Source organism: Lepidochelys kempii, chromosome 27 (assembly GCF_965140265.1).
Source record: "Lepidochelys kempii isolate rLepKem1 chromosome 27, rLepKem1.hap2, whole genome shotgun sequence".
Classification (NCBI taxonomy): Eukaryota; Metazoa; Chordata; order Testudines; family Cheloniidae; genus Lepidochelys; species Lepidochelys kempii.
Window position 1 is genome coordinate 11,990,831 of NC_133282.1, and position 17,880 is coordinate 12,008,710.

The following is a 17,880-nucleotide window of genomic DNA, read 5'->3' on the forward strand; positions in this document are numbered from 1 at the left end:
CCGTCTTCGGGGCGGCGTGCATAAGTTTGTCTGGAGCAGTGCATCAAAGTACCTGGGAGCAGTGGATCCGTGAGCACCTCCACTTCGTTTGCCCGGCTGTTGCAGAGCAAGGCCTGGCATCCCCAGGCAGCGCTGAGCAAAGAGTTAACAGCCCTTGGCTTATCTGCTGGGACTGAGGCCAAGCCGGCTCCCTGCCCACCTGCTACTCCCACCCCACCCCACCCCAGCCCACGGAGACTCCAGCCGGCCTCCTTTGCTCGGGATTTGTGCTGAGCTCTGCAGCCTGCAGCAATGTGGCTGGTGCTTGTCCTCTGCCTCTGCCTGCTGGCCTTGGGGCTGCTGGGGGCCCGGCACTTTGGCCCGGCGGGGAACCCCTTTGCCGGGGGGCCCCTGCAGCCCCCCAGGCCGCTGGTCACGGATCAGAAAGTCAGGGACAAGGTCCTGAAGCAGGGTAAGTGCAGCGCGTGAGCCAGGGAGCGTGCCAAGGGCTGGCGGGGGGAGAGCGTGAGCTCTAAGCCGCACTTGGGCGGCTTCGACGCTGTCCCACGGGCGCCTGTCCCTTGTCACCTTTTGGCTGGCAGTAGGGGCGCGCATCCTCGAACTTCCCCCGGGGGGGGTCGCTCACTTCCTGCCCCTCCCGGTTGTGACCCTCTCCTGTTTCCCGACGGCTGAGGCACCTGGCACCTGCCAGCCCCTGGCCGGGTATAGCCGCGATCACGCCGTCCGCTGAGGTTTCCTGTGGGCAGTTCTGACGGCCTCTCTGATCATTCTGCCGCGTTTGTGCTTTCTGGTGTCTACGGGGGGATTAGTTTAGGGATACCCTGAACTCACGCTCTGGGTGAGAGCTGCCACGGCAGTTGCTAGCTGTCCGATTGCTTGAGTGTCCCGCTCCATCTGAGAAGCGGGTGAATTTAGCTGTGTCTAATTATGCTCTTTCACAGCGGAGGGCGGTTGTCAGTTTCTCCTTCCTCCACAGCAGGCGGCATGGCCTTTCTTTGCAGTACCCTCAGATGCTCTTGATTTTTGCCGGTGCTTCGCTTCCAAGCTACAGGGCTTTTTCCAACCAAAGTCAGCGACATCTAAATCCCATAAATACCGTTTTAGGTCAGCTCTGATATGCTGGTCCAAATCGACTGACTTTGAACCACTCCGGAGGGGTATTTTAGTGCAGACTCCGCTTTCTCTGATGCAAAGATAATTGTTGTGGATCAGGATCCATTCCACTCTCCAGGAAATCCAGTGGTGGCCCTTGTTGAGTTCTTGAACTGCCTTTGTTAATGTTTGATAGAGATGGGTGGCACTTTTGTCAGAGTAATATGTCCCTAGGGTCTGCCTTAGGCCATGTCTACACTACACTGGTTGGTTGGTATAGCTGTGTCGGTCAGGGGTGTGATAAAACCACGTGCAGTGCCGGCAAAACCCCGGTGTAGATGCAGCTACGTCAGCGGAAGAGTGCGTCTGTGGGCATCGCTAATGTGTCGTCTGGGGAAGTGGGTGGCTATGCTGGCAGAAGAAACTCCTTCTGGTGGCATGTGCTGGGTCTAAAGTGGGGGCCCTGCTGGCATAACTATACCAGCAAAGCATTCGCAGTGTAGACCTGGCCGTTTGGGCAGTGGGAGATCGCTCTGACTCCGTACCACTTCGGAGTTTTAGTCCTGGGCTGAGTGCACGGCTCCCACCTTCTAGAGCTGCTGGCCTGGGATAATCCCTCTTTAATCCACTGTCACTTTGGTTGCCAGACGTCTGGAACTGAACCTGGCCCGTTGCACGGAATCACCAGTCTGGTGCGAGTCCGCCCAGGCGGGGTCCTGGGGAAGCCAGAGGGTCCTGCCCCCAAACTCCGCAGTCAGATGTGACTCTCAGCCAGCCAGTAAAACAGAAGGTTTATTAGACGACAGGAACTTGGTCTAAAATAGAGCTTGTAGGTGCAGAGAACAGGACCCCTCAGCTGGGTCCATTTTGGGGGGCAGTGAGCCAGACAACCACGTCTGCCCTTCACTCCATGTCTCCAGCCAGCCCCAAACTGACCCCGCTCCAGCCCCTCCTCCTCAGGGCTTTGTCCCTTTCCCGGGCCAGGAGGTCACCTGATTCCTTTGTTCTCCAGCCCTTTAGCTCTCACCTTGCAGGGGGGAAGGGTGCAGGCCATCAGTTGCCAGGAAACAGGGTGTCGGCCATTCTTTGTGTCCAGTCCCCTCCACACACACTGCACACAGTGAAGTCAGCCCTCTAGGGCTCTGCAATGATCATACACCCTTACCCCACCACCTAGATACTTAAGAACTGCATAGGGGAAACTGAGGCACCCCCACAATATTCAGAGGAAACATTAAGAACAGTCCCGCTTCGTCACAGTGAACCTGGCCCGTTGCACGGAATCACCAGTCTGGTGCGTAGTTCTGAAATCTTTCCTAAACACGGATGGCAGGTTCTGCTGGATCCGAGGCTGTGTTCCTTTATGCCCCTCACGTTCAATGGTTCAGTTTTCATCTGCTCTGAATCACTCCCGTCTTCTGTCGCTGCTGCATTACCTGCTCCGTCTTCCGACAAGCTAAGAAAGCGTCTTTCCGTTCCTGCACGGGGAGTTTTCCCCCGTGGTTAGCGTTTTCTGAATCAGACCCTGAATTTGATCATTGAGATGGAGCAACAGGGACAGAACCTCACCCCCCACTCACCTAACACGTCACTTTTCTAAATGCCTCAGGAGCCACCCGATCAAACCTCCGTGGCCCGTGGGCCTCATATTTGTTGGATCGACCCAGCCGCTCCCTCAGAGTCAGGAGATCCCGGGAGAATTTGCAAGCTCCATTTTGCAGCCTGGGGCCCAGAACAAATATCCACGTTTGTCACCCCCCTGAGTCACAAGACCCAGCTTTGCAAGGAGAACTTTGTTTCCGCGGGGAAGTGAAACCGTTTGTCCTTAGGAGCTTCTTGCAGGCGGAGACCCACCTCCTAGTGCCTTGGCCACCTTTTCTGCCAGCAGTCCCCCCTCTGCCTGCTTCAGACCCCCTTCCCCGGGCCCCCACACTGTCTTTTCTTAAAGGGGCCGCTCCCATTTCTCTTCATATCAAATTTGTGTGGCTAATAACAGGAAACAAATATTCAAAGTTATTAGCAAATCTAGACAATAGGAACCTGCTTCTAAAACACCTCGTGCGAGTGCTGTACTGGCCTGATCACCTGGGGGGAGAGGGGGACCGTTTCTCGCATCGCACCCCTGCTCTCTGGGATGCTACAGTCATTGCTCAGAGCCGGCCACTGGTGGGCGCAGTCTCAGCCCAGGAGGGACTGTCCCTCCGTATGTGGGGCAACACTGTCTCCACCCACTCGCCCTGGTCGTGTGTGGGACCGGCAAGGCCTGGGTGGGCGCCAAAGAAAGAAGCCAGAACCAAAAGGTGGTCCCTGCTCCAAAGAGCTCACAAAGCGGGGGACTAGCAATCAGGACTCCTGGGTTCCATTCCCTGCTGCACCACTCTGTGACCTCGGGCAAGTCACTCCCTCTCGCTGTGCCTCAGTTTCCCTCCAGAGCGGGTGTTTGAATGGATTCACTGCTCCCACAGGTAAAATTCGGTGAGTCCCCCCCGGGGTGAAAGGTCAGTATTACTCAGGTAACCGACCCTGAAGACCCGCTCCCCAGAGCCAGACGCTTCGTTTGAAACCTGCCCAGCCATGGAAGCAGGAGCTGGCCCAGGACACCAGATTGGCATGGGGATGTCCGCCGATGTCCCCTAAGCCTGGCGCAAGGCAGCCAAGATGAGAGAAGGGGCAGCTCACACCCAGGCCCTGGTCTCAGCTGGGCCGCATCACTTCTCCAAGACATGGACTAATTTGAGGGCCGACAGACTCCCCGCTCATGCCCCGCGGTGTCTGGGTGAACAGCCGGTCTGGCCAGTCCTGCGGGCGCCCCATGCTCACGTCCTGCCCCTGAGTCCCGTTTCATTTTGAATCTTTGTTTCCATCTGCACCTTCCTCCCCCCCCACCCCCCCGGTGGCTTTGACTCAGCCCGGCCACCGATTTCGTCGTTATCCAGCGGCACGATAATCCCCGTGGTCCTGGGCAGATGGAAGACGCCCTTCTGGGCCCGTGTTTTTAGATTTAATCTGTGTCTATTCTGGTCTGCGGAGGCTGGGCTTTTTTTTTTATCTCCCTCCACTCCCGTGCTGGAGTTGTGTGTTCGGGCTGGCTGGCTGGCTTGGGGCCTCCTCCTGCTTAAGAATCAGACCCAGACAGAGAGGGAGAGAGGCCACGCCGAGGGTCCTTCCAGCCGCTCTGGCAATGCAAGGGGGCCTGGGTGTCAATGAGAATCAAATCCTCTCTCTTTGGGTCGGTCCGGGGCTTGTGTCCGGTGTGGGGGTTCCCTGGCTAGCGGGGGGGGTCCACATCAGCTCTTGCCTGGGGGTGAAGACCCGTCCTTGGGGGAGGCAGGAGTTCACCCAGGAACAAGTCCAGGGGCAGCAGGTTTGTATAATTTTTGCTGGTGCCCAGAACGGGTCCAAGTCGTCCCCCCACCCCCCAGCCTTGTAAACCGATATATATTTTTCAAAATAATGTAAAAATGGACTGGAAACAGTAAGTGTTTAACAGTTTCCCTGTACTGCACAATGTGGGGGGAGTGTGGGGCGATGAGGGCTCTGGGGTGGGGCTGGGGATGAGGGGTTTGGGGTGTGGGAGGGGGCTCAGGGCTAGGGCAGAGGGTTGGGGTGCGGGGCGGGGGGACGAGGGCTGCGGGGTGGGGCCGGAGATGAGGGGTTCGGAGAGCAGGAGGGGGCTCAGGGTGGGGCAGAGGGCTGGGGTGAGGGCTCTGGCTGGGGGGGGCGGGCTCTGGGAATGAGGAGTTGGGAGTGCCAGGCCCTGAATATTTCTGGAGCCCAGGGCCCATACAACTTGCCACCCCTGAACAAGCCCTCTGTTTGGTGCCAGTCAGCCAGTCCAGTCTCTTTATGATGCTGCTCTCTGGATCTCTGCCCAGCCCAGAGCTGGCGTTCAGCCTTCTGGGTCTCCGCAGCAGCCCCGGAGATCAGCCGTGGGGCACTGGGGTGGGGTTTCCTGCCATCTGGCTGCTCAATCCTCTGACAGCTAGGACCACCGAGGCAGAGTGGAGTGGGGATTCACACCTGCCCCTGGGCTTTCTGGCTGTCTCTCCCTCTCCCTCTCTCTCCAGGTGGCTGCCTATCCTGCCGGAGCAAATAACCCCTGGGTTAGGCCTGAAACTGGAGTGAAGCTGTTTGCTAAAGCGAAATCCAGCCTTAGCTTTGTCCCCCAGCTCAGGATTGGGGTGGGGCGGGGGCGCGAGCAGGCGCTTGCCAGGGAATTTAGGTGGTGTCATGGAGTCCCCGGGCGCTGCTCTGGACCTGCTCCCTACGAAGCCAGGCAGGATTCTGGGGAAGTCTCCTCTCTGGGAGCAGCCTGTCTGCAGGACACACAGCTCACCCGGCTCCACCTTCCTGGGTCTGACCTCGGAGCATTCAGCATCCTCTGCCCCTCTGCCCACAGCAAGTCTGCCCAGGCGGGGTCCTGGGGAAGCCAGAGGGTCCTGCCCCCCAACTCCGCAGTCAGACGTGACTCTCAGCCAGCTGGTTTATTAGACGACAGGAACATGGTCTAAAACAGAGCTTGTAGGTGCAGAGAACAGGACCCCTCAGCTGGGTCCATTTTGGGGGGCAGTGAGCCAGACAACCATGTCTGCCCTTCACTCCTTGTCCCCAGCCAGCCCCAAACTGAAACTCTCTCCAGCCCCCTCCTCTTCTGGGCTTTGTCCCTTTCCCACCTGATTCCTTTGTTCTCCAACCCTTCAGCTCTCACCTTGCAGGGGGGAAGGGCCAGGCCATCAGGTGCCAGGAAACAGGGTGTCGGCCATTCTCTGTGTCCAGACCCTTGCACACACCTGCCCTCTAGGGCTCTGCAATGATCAGATACCCTTACCCCACCACCTAGATACTTAAGAACTGCATAGGGGAAACTGAGGCACCCCCACACTATTCAGAGGAAACATTAAGAACAGTCCTGCTTCGTCACAGGTGGTTCCCCAGCAGCTGCTGGGCCTCATCTCTTGGGGCTCAGTTCTGCACCCCAGGACCCCCCGTTGGGAGCCCTTTGCCTGCATCCCCTGGCGATGGGACCGGCCTCCCCACATTCCCAGCAGCTGCGTTGTTGAGCCATCTTGATCAGACAGGTCACTGGCCCTTAGGGTGACCAGATGTCCAGAGTTTATAGGGACAGTCCCGATTTTGGGGTCTTTTTCTTATATAGGCTCCTATTACCGCCCCCCCGTCCCGATTTTTCACACTTGCTGTCCGGTCACCCTACTGGCCCTCCACCTGGCCCTTCCGCGCTGCTGGATTCGCCGCAGGCCTCTGGGCAGCTTCTGCACGTGCATCTCCATCCGCTCAGCCATGTGGCTGGATGTGTCGGCCCATGGCCCCCTTGGGCCAGGTCCTGGGCGGGAGAGAAGGAGGGGAGTGACCGTGTCTCGGCAGCTGGGCTGCTTGTCGCCAGGCTGCTCCTGTCTTTGGAGGGGTGGGGTAGTCTTGATCCGTCCCGGGCCAGGCCCCGCGTGTCCGAGGTCGGTAGCTGATGCAGGTGGCCGCCCAGCCCTGGGTTGCTTTGGGCCTTCGTGACCCAGTCGTCAGGGCTGCCTTCTCCTTAAGGGCCCTGCTGTGGGTGTGGGGCCTGTAGCGGGAGCCACCCGCTTGGCGGACCGTAGAATGAGCCGGTGGCTGCTGGCAGACTCCCCGAGCCTCTCCCTGGATTGCTGGGGCTGAGAGCAGCACCCCATCATGCCCTGGGCGGCACTCGGGGACCCACACACCTGTCCCAGTCGCTGCAAAATGTTTTCCACTCCACCCTTTTGTTCTGCTGGCCACCCACCTGCTTCGTTTGGGGCAGCTCCCGCCTAGCTGGCTCAGCAAGCCCCAGCTCTCTGCTACTCCGGGAGGCTGTCTACTCGGAGCCCCGCTCGGAAAGCTGCCAGGGAGCCCCTATGTGGTATCCTATAGTCTCTGGGGTGGTGGAGGCTGCCCTTTGTTGGGGTAGCTGGTCTGACATGGTCCCTGCTGAACCGTCCCCAAATCTCATTTGTGACACCCACCGGAGGTCCCCGGCGTCAGCAGATGGGCTCCGCCGTCCCCGCCTAAGCCCCAACCCCCTTTCGGGGAGATCAAGGGTTAATCTCAGGGTCAGAGCCCACCCTTCCCACTAGGGCAATCCTTTTACCATAGCCCCAGCCAGCCCCAAGGGAGAAACCCCAGCGCGAGAGACTTAGTGAAAGTTACGCGGGTACCTGCCCCCCTCCAGTGCAAGGTAGTGAATTGCTCAGCACTAGATGGACATGCCTGTCCCCTGCCTTCCCAGGGGCACCCCCCTGCTTCCCAGACCCCTGCAGCCATTCACACCAGGGCAGGGTGGGCCTGAGGCCCTACGGCTCAGATTCCCTGGTAGGAATGACCCCCCGAGGCGCAGGGGCTGTGCTTCCTGGGTGTTTGGGGTGAGATGCCGCAGCCGGGCCAGGAGAAGGAGACAGAGGGTTTCGGGCTGGGTGGCAGTGACCCCACGTTCCCCCCAGCATAGGGCCGTGGCGTGGGTCGCCCTGCCCGCTCCCCCGGGATCCTGCAGGCTCTGGTGTTGTTAACCCTTTGCCCTCCCTTGCCAGGTTTCGCCCTGGAGAAGGTGCCAGCCGACCTGGATGCCATCGTGATCGGCAGCGGGATCGGAGGCCTGGCCGTGGCGGCTGCCTTGGCAAAGGCCGGCAAGCGGGTCCTGGTGCTGGAGCAGCACGACCAGGCGGGGGGATGTTGCCACACCTTCCAGGAGAAGGGCTTTGAGTTTGATGTGGGTAAGCGGTGGGAGGAGCCCGCTGGATGCTCGCGGGCGAGGACGTCAAGGGAGTTGCTGGATTTCTTGGGGCCGGGCCCGGCCTGTGGGACCTCCCCCCAGCTTCTTGCCTGGGCAGAGGGCAGTTCCCCCGTCTGCGGTGCTCCTTCTGGGGAAATGGGGTCAGGGTGCGGGGGCTAGCCCCCACCCCACCCGGCACTCCCACCAGAAGGGTGACCAGATGTCCTGATTTTAAAGGGACAGTCCTGATATTTGGGGTTTTGTGTTATATAGGTCTGGGTGCGGGGGCTTCCCCAGCAGGAGTGCTGGGCAGACGGAGTGGGTTGGGGTGCGTGGGGGCGCCTATTTTTCCAGGGACCCCCCCAGTTGACCAGGGGCAAGCAGACGGGGGAGCAGAAGGGACTGATGAGCCATACTGGCTGGAACAGTGGGCATCGCCTGCCTCACCAATGTCGAGGGGTTTTGTGGGCAACGCGGCAAAGGAGAGTTTAAGGCAGGATTTGAAAAAGGGAGAGATCTCACTGCATGACCTGGGGGGCGGGGGGTGGGCAAGTCCCACCCCTACTCTGTGCCTCAGTTTCCCCATTTGTAAAATGGGGGTCATGATAATGACCTGCCGCCCAAGGGGGCAGTTACTTAATATTGGTAACTTGGTGGAAGGTGGTCTGATTCCTCTAGGGGATGGTCGTGTGAAGATCCCCCTCCGCCCCCCCACTGGTACACTCTCTCTGCAGGGTGCCGCGGGGACACGGGGCCTAACAGCAAGGTTAGCTGAGGTCAAAACCAAACCAACCCCCCCATCTCCACCTCTCTGAAGGTGACTCCAAGAGCAGGACGACGACGGCTAATTGGTTTACTTAATTCCCTAGCATCTGCCGCTGCGGGCTGCCAGATTCATGTCAGATCTCATAAGCTAAGCAGCACGGGGCCTGACCGGTAATTGGATGGGAGGCCGCCCAGGTGGCTACCGGAGCCGGGGTAGGTGGGGCTCTTCTGCCAGCCATAGGCCGGTTGCCCAGCCGAGGTGCTAGCAGCGTGGCAATTAGATCCCAGCAAGCGGGTGACGTGTGCTCAGTACGTGGCACCGGGGCATGCTTCCCCTGGCTAGCCGCAGCACGCTATGGGCATGGCCCGGATTGCCCCCTTTTCTCCAAGCTGCATCCTGTCACGGAGTGTGGGGGGAGTCCAGGCCCTGCACCCCTCTTCCAGGGATTCACTGAGACTCTCAGCCAGCCAGTAAAACAGAAGGTTTATTGGACAGCAGGAACACAGTCCAAAACAGAGCTTGTGGGTACAACCAGGACCCCTCAGTCAAGTCCTTCTGGGGGAGCAGGGAGCTTAGACCCCAGCCCTGGGGTTCCCTGTGTTCCTCCACCCAGCTCCAAACTGAAAACTAAACCCCACCAGCAGGCTCCCTTCTGCAGCCTGTCTTCACATTCCTGGGCAGAGGTGTTACCTCGCCCTCCCCATCCTGGCTCAGGTGACAGGCTCTCAGGTCTCCCATCCCCAGGGCACATTCCCAGGTCAACACTCCCCCCTCCCTGCTGCGTCACATCGTCACACATCCCCAAAGATCTCACCTTCCAAGCCCCTCCACACTCCATATCACCGGGGCTAATGCTTTCTCTCTCCCTCCTGGCCTGGCAGGCATCCACTACGTGGGTCAGATGCACCCGAAGGGCATGCTGCGGGTGGCTTTGGACCAGCTCACGGATGGCCAGCTGGAGTGGGTGAGGCTGGAGGACCCCTACGACAGCGTGATGGTAGGGGACCGGGACTACCACTTGTGCTCGGGCAAAAGGACCTTTGCGGAGGAGCTGGAGAAGCAGTTCCCGGCAGAGAAGGAGGCCATCAGGGAGTTCATGAGGCTGTCCAAGGTGAGAGCCGAGGTCGTGGAGCAGACCCCTGGCTGCAGCAGCCCCAGCTGAGATCTGGGCCCCACGGCGCTTGGTGCTGTACATGTGCCCAGCGACAGAACCTGGCCCTGCCTGGGAGGGGAAACCAGAGACACAGAGGGGAGGTGACTTGCCCAGGGTCACTCAGAGCAGGGAACAGAGCCCTGGCGTCCTGAGGCTCAGTCTGATGCTCTGACCATTGGACCATGCTGCCTTGTGATGCACCGGTGCCATTGTGCTAGAGAGTCTCCCCCTCAGGATCTGAGATGGCTGGGACCCTCTCCTTCCCTTCCTGGGGGGAAAGAAGGCTCTGCCAGGCCCGTTACTGTGGGTTGCTCTTGCCTTTCCTGTAGATGGCGGCGACACGGGTGCCCCTCATTGCTATACTCAAGATGATCCCCCTCTGGCTGGCCACGCTGCTGATCCGCACTGGCCTCATTCACTGGGTCTCCCCCGTCTTCAAGATGGCGGGCACCAGCCACAGCCAGGTCATGGAGCGGCTGACGGCCAACAAGGACCTGCAGGTGGTCCTCAGCTACTTCTTCTACGGTGAGGTGGGCCCCAGCCACCTGCCCCCTGGGGTTTCCCCCTGTGAGGCAGGGTGCCCCTGGTTGAGTAATCCATGACAGGTCAGCGCGGGTCAAACGCCTCCCTGCCAAGGAGTAAAGATGCGAGGAAAACATCTCTCCCAGGATAGCTCCCCGGGACTGCTCCCAAAGTACACTGATATCATCTAAACTTGCTATAATTAACTTCTACAAAACACATAGGTTCGAATGACCTGCCACTAAATCATCCCTTTTCTAACTTTCAATAAACTTTTACTATCAGAGCCATCTAGATTCAAGGCTGTCCATCCACCTATCTCCTTTCATTCTCAGTTATTTACTTTTCCGCCCCTTCTCCCATTCCGATTAGCAAAACTGCCGGTAGTTATGACCTTGTTTCTAAAAACCCTGTCTCCAAATGAACCCTTCGCTAATATGGCTGCAATTAGCTTGATCACATTCTGGGGTATATGCCCCCTACAAACCCAGGGCAACACCAGGTTCAGGCCTTGCAAGGGACATTCCAGTGCGAGGACGCGCCCCTGGGGTTGGAGTGAGATCCCGGGGGGGGCGGGGGGAGTGGTTACTTTTTGTGACTCGCCCCCTTGCCGCCAGGCGTCCCCCCCCGGGACTCCAGCTTCCTCATCAACGCCCTCATGGTGCACCACTACAAGCGTGGCGCCTGGTATCCACAAGGGGGCGCCAGCGAGATCGCCTTCCACGCCATCCCGGTGATCCAGCGGGCTGGAGGCGCTGTGCTGGTGAGAGCCCGCGTGGGGAGGATCCTGCTGTCCGAGGGCGGCGCGGCTCTGGGTGAGTCCCGGGGGCACCTGGGTTACCCCTCCCCACATGGCGGAAGTGCGTTTGCTAGGGTCTGGTGTCCTTGTCTCCCGGCAGGAGTGACGGTGCAGAAGCGGGGCCGGGAGGAGGCGGTTTATGCCCCCGTGGTGATCTCGGACGCTGGGATATTCAACACCTTTGGGACCCTGCTGCCCGCAGAGATCAGGAGCAAAGCAGGTAAAGGGGGAGCAGCCCCCTGGGACCTCAGCAGAGGTGGTGTCTGCCCCACCCCTCTCCAGGAGGCCAGGCAAGGGCCCAGTCTGGCAGATAACTGGCACCGGTCCATGGGGTGGCAGAGAGAATGGATGGGCGCGGCTGCCAGCGTCGGGCTGTCCTGTTCTCCTGTGCGCATCTGGGAAGTCCTAGGGCGGCCCCGTGGAATTGAACCCTGGGCCTCCAGACCCCAAAGCGTGAGGCTCGCCTGCTTGTGCTGAAAGACCGGGAGCAAAACCACAGGGGCAGGAGCTGGCCCAGAACTAGCAGGGGCTGCAGAGACAGACGGTGTTAGCCTGGGGTACCAGAGCAATCGCCAGCGGCTTTCCCCTGCACCACCCGTCTGTACCCCCCTAGCCCCTCGCTCTCTCTTACAGGGATCCAGTCTGTGCTCAGCATGGTACAGCATGGCATGGGCTCCTTTCTGGTCTTCGTGGGCCTCCAGGGGACCACCGAGGAGCTGGGCATCAAATCCACCAACTACTGGATCTACCTGGACAACGATCTGGACGAGATGTAAGTGGCAGGCCAAAGGTCCCTAAGACCTCTCAGTCGCCCCCTCAGAGCAGGTGTGCTTCTCTGCCTGTCCCATCTCTGACACCTGGGTCCTGATCCCGTGCCTCGGTTGGTCCAGATCCTGTGGTGCTCTTCAGAAGCATAGAGCATCAGAGATCTTAAGGCTGAAAGGGATCAGCTTGGGGTAGACCCAGTGACCTGGCCCCATTCTATCCTTTAATTGCGTTATGAGGGACCCCAGCTGGGAGCAAGGCCACGCTAGTGCTGGGCACAGAATAACAGAGGAGCTTACATTTGAAACAAACCTCTGCCGATTCCACCCCCAAGCCACCCGCCTAGTCTCCCAGGTGAGATTTTTCCTCCTTTCCTGCCCGACGCTGCTGTGCGGCTGGCAAACAGCCGCTATGTCCCGCCCCAGAGGTGGAAGCATTTCAAGGGCGAGTGACGGGATCCCTGCACGTCCCTTACCTGCCGCACACTTGGGGAGGTGAACGGGAAACGGAAGTAGTAATGGAAAACATTATGCAAGTGAAAAATGCCCACTTTCGTCAGACGACGCTGACCAGAGCACGGTTAATGATGGAATTAAATAGACAGGGTCTGTACGTTAGGTGTTGCCGACGGAATGAGCCGTAGAAGCAAAAGTTAGTATTCCTTGTCCTCTCTATGTTCCAATGGTTATTGTTGATGTTAGAATAGCAGCTAAAGGCCCCAGTGTACTAGGCACTGTACGGACACATGGTAAGCGGAGACAGTCCTGGCTCTGATGAGTTTACCATGTAAATAGTTGAGAGATGAAGAGAGGGAGGGGAAACTGAGGCACGGGGTGGGGACGCAACTAGCCCAAGGTCACCCAGCAGGTCAGTGGCAGAACCTGCCCGCTAGACCATGCTGTCTCTTCAAGTGCTCTGCTTCCCTTCTGGCTCGCAGGGTCTGTCGACACGGTCGTGGTGGGGTGTCTGTGTGGTAGGGACGTCCGCTAGGGGACGTCTGCGCTGGACACACGACAGCGGCAGAGCTGTGGCATCATTGTGTAGACATGCACCGCAGCGGTGGAAGGGGTCTTCTGTTGCTGGAGGGGCGGTAGGGGTGACCTAGGCGTGGGGGTCGGGGTGGATTAATTACACCGCCCAGGGCAATGCACAGGGCCTAACTCTGTCTGGGCAGACTTGTCGGCCGTACCAGACGGAGGTGGTGGAGGGACAAGGCGAGAGCTAGGTGTGTCCCAGCTCAGCTGGAGCCTGTGACCTCGGCCCCTCGCCCCACGTGTGCTGTGACCCAGAGCTGCTCGCATGCCAGGCCCCAGGGGTTGAGGTCAGACCTGGAGGGCAGGTCCCAGGGGAGCGGTTTGCGGCTGAGTTCAGACTCATTCACTTGTAAGGGGGAGGTGATGGGAATTGCCCCCTGGCAGAACGCATTCTGCCCTCACCACCCACTAGGCAGCCCTGTTACTCCACGCACAGGAGGGGGTGGGGGTAGGTGGCGAGGGTGGCTCATGGGTGTAGAGGGCTGGGGTGCAGCCCTCCTCCTTCCCCTCCTCCCCAGGAGGTCTGGCATCCCGCCGTACCATTTGTGCTTTTTCTGGTCCTTTCAGGATGACCCGCTACGCTGCCCTCAGCAGGGAGGAGGTCAGTGAGAACGTGCCCATGATGTTCATCACCTTTCCATCAGCCAAGGACCCCACGTACCAGCAGAGGCACCCAGGTACCCACCCAGAGACCGGCAAATGTGTCCTGGAGCTGGGAACCATTGGAGGGTGGGGCGGGGGGATATGAGGGAGGTTCCTGTTCATGGAAGGTCAAGAAGATGCCTCCTGGCCGAGGACCAGCAAGACTGAGCCAGTCCTGCACAGGTTAAGTAGTGGCCGTCTCTGTACCTGCTGGCCACCCTATCCAGTAGCCAACGGGCTCGCACTTCTCACATGGGCCTGTTGCCCCATCCTTAAACCCCTGCCACCCTCCGTATGGTGCCCCTGGATCTAAGGATCGTGCCATCCCCTGGCCAATGGTGAAATGTCCCGGGGACAAACCCCAATCATTAGAGGGCTGGAGAAAATGCCAGATGGGGGGTTGTGCTCGGGCTCTGGTGCTCTCCCGACCCCCAAGACAGGAGAGCCCAAGCGTCAGCCTGAGCCACAACACCCCACTCTCGCTTCAGGGTCTTGCTGCCCTCCGAGTGTCGGGTCTAAGCGTCACCACCCCGGCTGCCCCCGGGGATTCCTGCCTGGGAGGGAGGTGCCGCCCCCGGCTCAGCAGGGGCCGCTGGTGAACCCAGTAGCTTTTGGCTGAGCTAGAATGCAGGCCAGGTGTCCTCCTGGTTCACGCCGGCTGAAGACCCGGTCCCATATCTTTCAGGCCGACGCCCAGTCCTAGGGCTGTGACTCCAATCGATACGTTGCCCTGGCTGTGCGTGCTCCTCTAGGACAGCCATCCTGCCCCCACAATCACGTTTCAGGGGGCTCCAGATGTCCTTCTCCCATTTGGGGGGCTGGCCCAACATCACAGAATGGGGAGTGTTGGTTGGGGCAGGGGCCTGTTCAGGAGGGTCCCCCGAGGTTTGCGGCCAGCTTGAATCAGCTCTGTCCTCTCCCTGTGCTCCAGGCCACTCCTGCATGACCATCCTGACCATGGCTCGCTACGAGTGGTTCGAAGAGTGGTCAGGGGCTGGTGTGAAGAACAGAGGGGCTGACTACCATGCCTACAAGATGGAGATCGCCCAGCGGCTGCTGGACATGGCCTTGGAGAGGTTCCCTCAGCTCTGTGGCAAGGTGACACCCCAGTAGACTCCTCCAGTGGGCCTGTGCTGGTTTCTACTGGTGGGCCAGTAGTTCTGTGAGCAGTGACCCCTGGAACCATTAGCCCCATAGCTCCATTGCTCTGTGCCCAAGGGCTAGCTGCCAGAAGGTCCCAGGAGGACCCAAAGCTCAAGTTGAAGTAGGCATGGCCCTGTACGTAGTGGGTGAGGGCAGGTCCAGGTTCTCAGATCAGCTTCTTGGTCTCTGGGCCTGGGCCTGCTGGGGAGGATTCTTACTCAGCTTGGTGGGGCGGGGGAAGAGCCACAAGGGATTGTAGGAGCAAAGGTCCTGCGACAGCTGGTTTGCCACCACGTGATAACTGCGATTAGCTGGCGCAGAGGGGACATTACTAGAGCCCATTCAAGGCGTGTCACGGGGACTGGTGGCATCCAGAAGCCATGTTCACACTGGAAAATAGATGGATTCCACACCCATGTTCGAGCCCTAGTGTAGACAAGGCAAGCTGTCGCTTGAATGGGGAGTAGCTGGTCAAGGGCCCCCTTAGCTGCGAGCCCAGGCTTAACCCCAACCCGAAAGCCCGGTTCTGAAAAGCAACCGGAGACCCCTTTGATAGCTCCAGGGGAGCCATTGGATCCAGGCGAAGCCCCTGGATTGTGAAGAGATCACTGCACCCGGGACATGCATACACACACGTATGTACACGCACACACACACGTGTACAGAGCAGGGAGCGGAGGGCCTTTTCCCAGTGAAGACAAGCTGTGGGCGGGTGGGTGGAGTGGGGGTCCAAGGGCAATGGGGCAGGGACCCTGACCTGGAAGGACTTGGGCCTGTATAGTTGGACATCATGGGGTCCTAGAGTCCGTGCTGGGGGGGAGTGGGTTGAGGGGCAGGGCGTGGGGGCTGGAAGGGCTGGCAACGGGCGGTTTCTGTAGCCCCACGTTGCTCCCTGGCCTGCATGTTGTCCCCCTACCTCTGGGCAGGTGGAGTTCCTGGAGGCGGCCTCCCCTCTCACCAACCAGCACTACCTGGGGGCGCCCCGCGGCGAGATGTACGGGGCCGAGCATGACGTGAGCCGCTTCGCGCCGGCCGTCGTGGCCACCATGCGGGCGGAGACGCCCGTCCGGAACCTCTACCTCACGGGTAAGGGCAGCCTCCGGCCCCGGGGCCGTCCCCACCCCGCCCCGGCCGGTGGCGCTCACCCCACTCCGCCTAGGCGTCGGGGTGGCCCACCGGGCCTTGGTGGGTGCCCGGCAGGTTGGCCCCTGCTCTTGGGTTGAGCCCTGACTTCACAGGAGCCGGGTGGGAGGGGTCCCTCCAGGGCTGGGTTGGTGGAGCTGAACCCAGAGCGCGAGTCCCCCCCTGCCCGGGGCGGGCCGCTCTGGGTGGCGGGCGGGCTCGGGGGCAGCATGGCAGTTCTGCTGTCTGACGCCCTCCCGTGTGTCCCCATCCCAGGGCAGGACGTCTTTAGCTGCGGCCTGGCCGGCGCCTTGCACGGCGGCCTCATCTGCGCCTCCGCTGTCCTCAACCGCATCCTCTACGTGGACCTGCTGCTCCTGAAGAAGAGGCTCAAGAGGGAGCACGGCAAGAAAGCAGCCTAGGGCCCCCCCGGCGGGGGGGGGAGTGGACCCCATCCCTGCTCACGCGACCCAGGGACTAGCTGCCCCATCTCCGTCCTCTGATGCTCAGCCTCGCCGTGCCCCAGCTCTTTCTCTGGGGCTGGGAACGTGCCGGAGAAGGAAGGTCGGAACCTCATCTACACACCCGTTCTCACCCCCAAACCTGCTTTTCCACCCCCAGTCTGGGATTTCCCTCCATCCACCCCGGCCGCTGGCTCTGTGGATCGGTCTACACGGCAATTAGATACCCGCGGCTGGCCTGTGCCAGCTGACTCAGGCTCGCAGGGCTCGGGCTAAGGGGATCCTTAATTGTGGTGTGGACATTTGGGCAGGTGTTTTGGGACCCTGTGCGGTGGGAGCTCGGGTGGCAGCCTGGGCCTGAACATCTGTGTCTCCAGCTGCTGGGCCATTGCCCTGGAATGAGGAGACAAAACCCAGCCTGGCTTTCTGCCTCTAACATTTTGGGGTGCAGTCCAGCCCACTGAGGGGCTGTACCACCCCTGGCCTGCTGCCTCGAGTGCATTGCAGGCAGCAGGCAGGTTCCCATCCTGAGTGTCTGAGGAAAGCCACAGCCCTGGTCCAGCAGCTCTGCCCCAGCAGCCTGCCAGCACTTGCCGGTCACCCTCTGACTCCACCAGCCTGGGTTACCACTTCCCGGGTGGCCTCAACACATTCCCCGTCCCCGATTTCCCCCCAGAATGCGTGTTCTGCGCTGTCCATCCCTTGCCTGGTCTGTTGCCCCTCTGAGAGGCTCAATATATGACAGCTTGCCACCTTCAATGGAGTTACCCAAACAGTTTGCAACATTGGATTCGTTTTGATTAAAGAATCAAATTAGTTTATTGAACTACAAGAATTAGATTTTAAGTGAGTACAAGTAGAAGGCACTGAAGTCAGAAATGGTGACAGGAGAAATAAAGGTAAAACGCTTTCTAAACTGAAACTAGGCTTGGTCCAAGGTGAAACTCTTATCCCGGGTCCCCTGAAACGCTGCTGACCCAATTCTCCGGCCAGGATCTGCTCCCAAAGGCTGTGTCTTTTGTTGTCTTCGGTGAAAGACAGCAGGCAATGGCTGGCTGGGGAGCAATCCCCTGGGGGTGTTTTTGCCCCCAATTTTTATAGTTCAGCCACCTGTTTGCAAATGCATTTTCCTGAGGGTCACCCCTAGATAAAGGTCATTCTCGCTGTGAGGACGGAGACCAAAAGCTGCTATTGTTTGCTACCATGCGGATCTGTTTGGTCCTGCCCCCCCTTCCTTGCCAAAGAATGGTCACATGCTACGTGCATGCCCCCATTAGCTTTGATGACACCTGGCTAGAGGCGTCAGCTTGTCCTTTGGCTTGGAGAAACTGGTTTACCCCTTCCCCAGCCTTGGCTGGTCAACACGCCTCCGTCCCGATTTCAGCTGAGAGTCATCACTGTACAAATAATGTCGCTACACCCCTTTCACCAGGCCGTTACTGACCAGCGCGTGATTCGTTTTCAGAGGATACCGCACAGGGCATATTGTATACAATGATTATGACAATGGTGTGTAGGGTGTGAATACAGGGGTGCATCCCGTCGCACTGCCGCCAGCTGGGAAGGGCGTCCCTTAGCCAGGGCTGCACAGCCAGGATGGACTATGGGGTGGTGCCTTCCTCCCCCCTGCACCCCAAATATTCCA

The 17,880-nt window shown here is 59.6% G+C and overlaps 1 protein-coding gene across 4 annotated transcripts; it reads left to right on the forward strand.

The window, feature by feature from the left end:
- Nucleotides 1-17,135, forward strand: LOC140903805 (all-trans-retinol 13,14-reductase-like). Of its 4 annotated transcripts, none has more exons than XM_073325639.1 (11): nucleotides 1-451; nucleotides 7,647-7,829; nucleotides 9,476-9,705; nucleotides 10,077-10,272; nucleotides 10,887-11,084; nucleotides 11,169-11,288; nucleotides 11,702-11,840; nucleotides 13,435-13,544; nucleotides 14,441-14,607; nucleotides 15,579-15,738; nucleotides 16,051-17,135. In XM_073325639.1, the coding sequence occupies exons 1-11, from the start codon at nucleotides 292-294 to the stop codon at nucleotides 16,194-16,196; spliced, it is 1,809 nt and encodes a 602-aa protein (XP_073181740.1). In that variant the 5' UTR covers nucleotides 1-291; the 3' UTR covers nucleotides 16,197-17,135. The 4 variants fall into 4 exon arrangements, with proteins under 4 accessions (XP_073181740.1, XP_073181737.1, XP_073181739.1 ...); XM_073325638.1 differs by lacking the exon at nucleotides 1-451 and adding an exon at nucleotides 8,698-8,806 and having other exon boundaries at nucleotides 7,738-7,829; XM_073325637.1 differs by lacking the exon at nucleotides 1-451 and adding an exon at nucleotides 8,563-8,806 and having other exon boundaries at nucleotides 7,760-7,829.
- The last annotated feature ends 745 nt before the right edge of the window (nucleotides 17,136-17,880 follow it).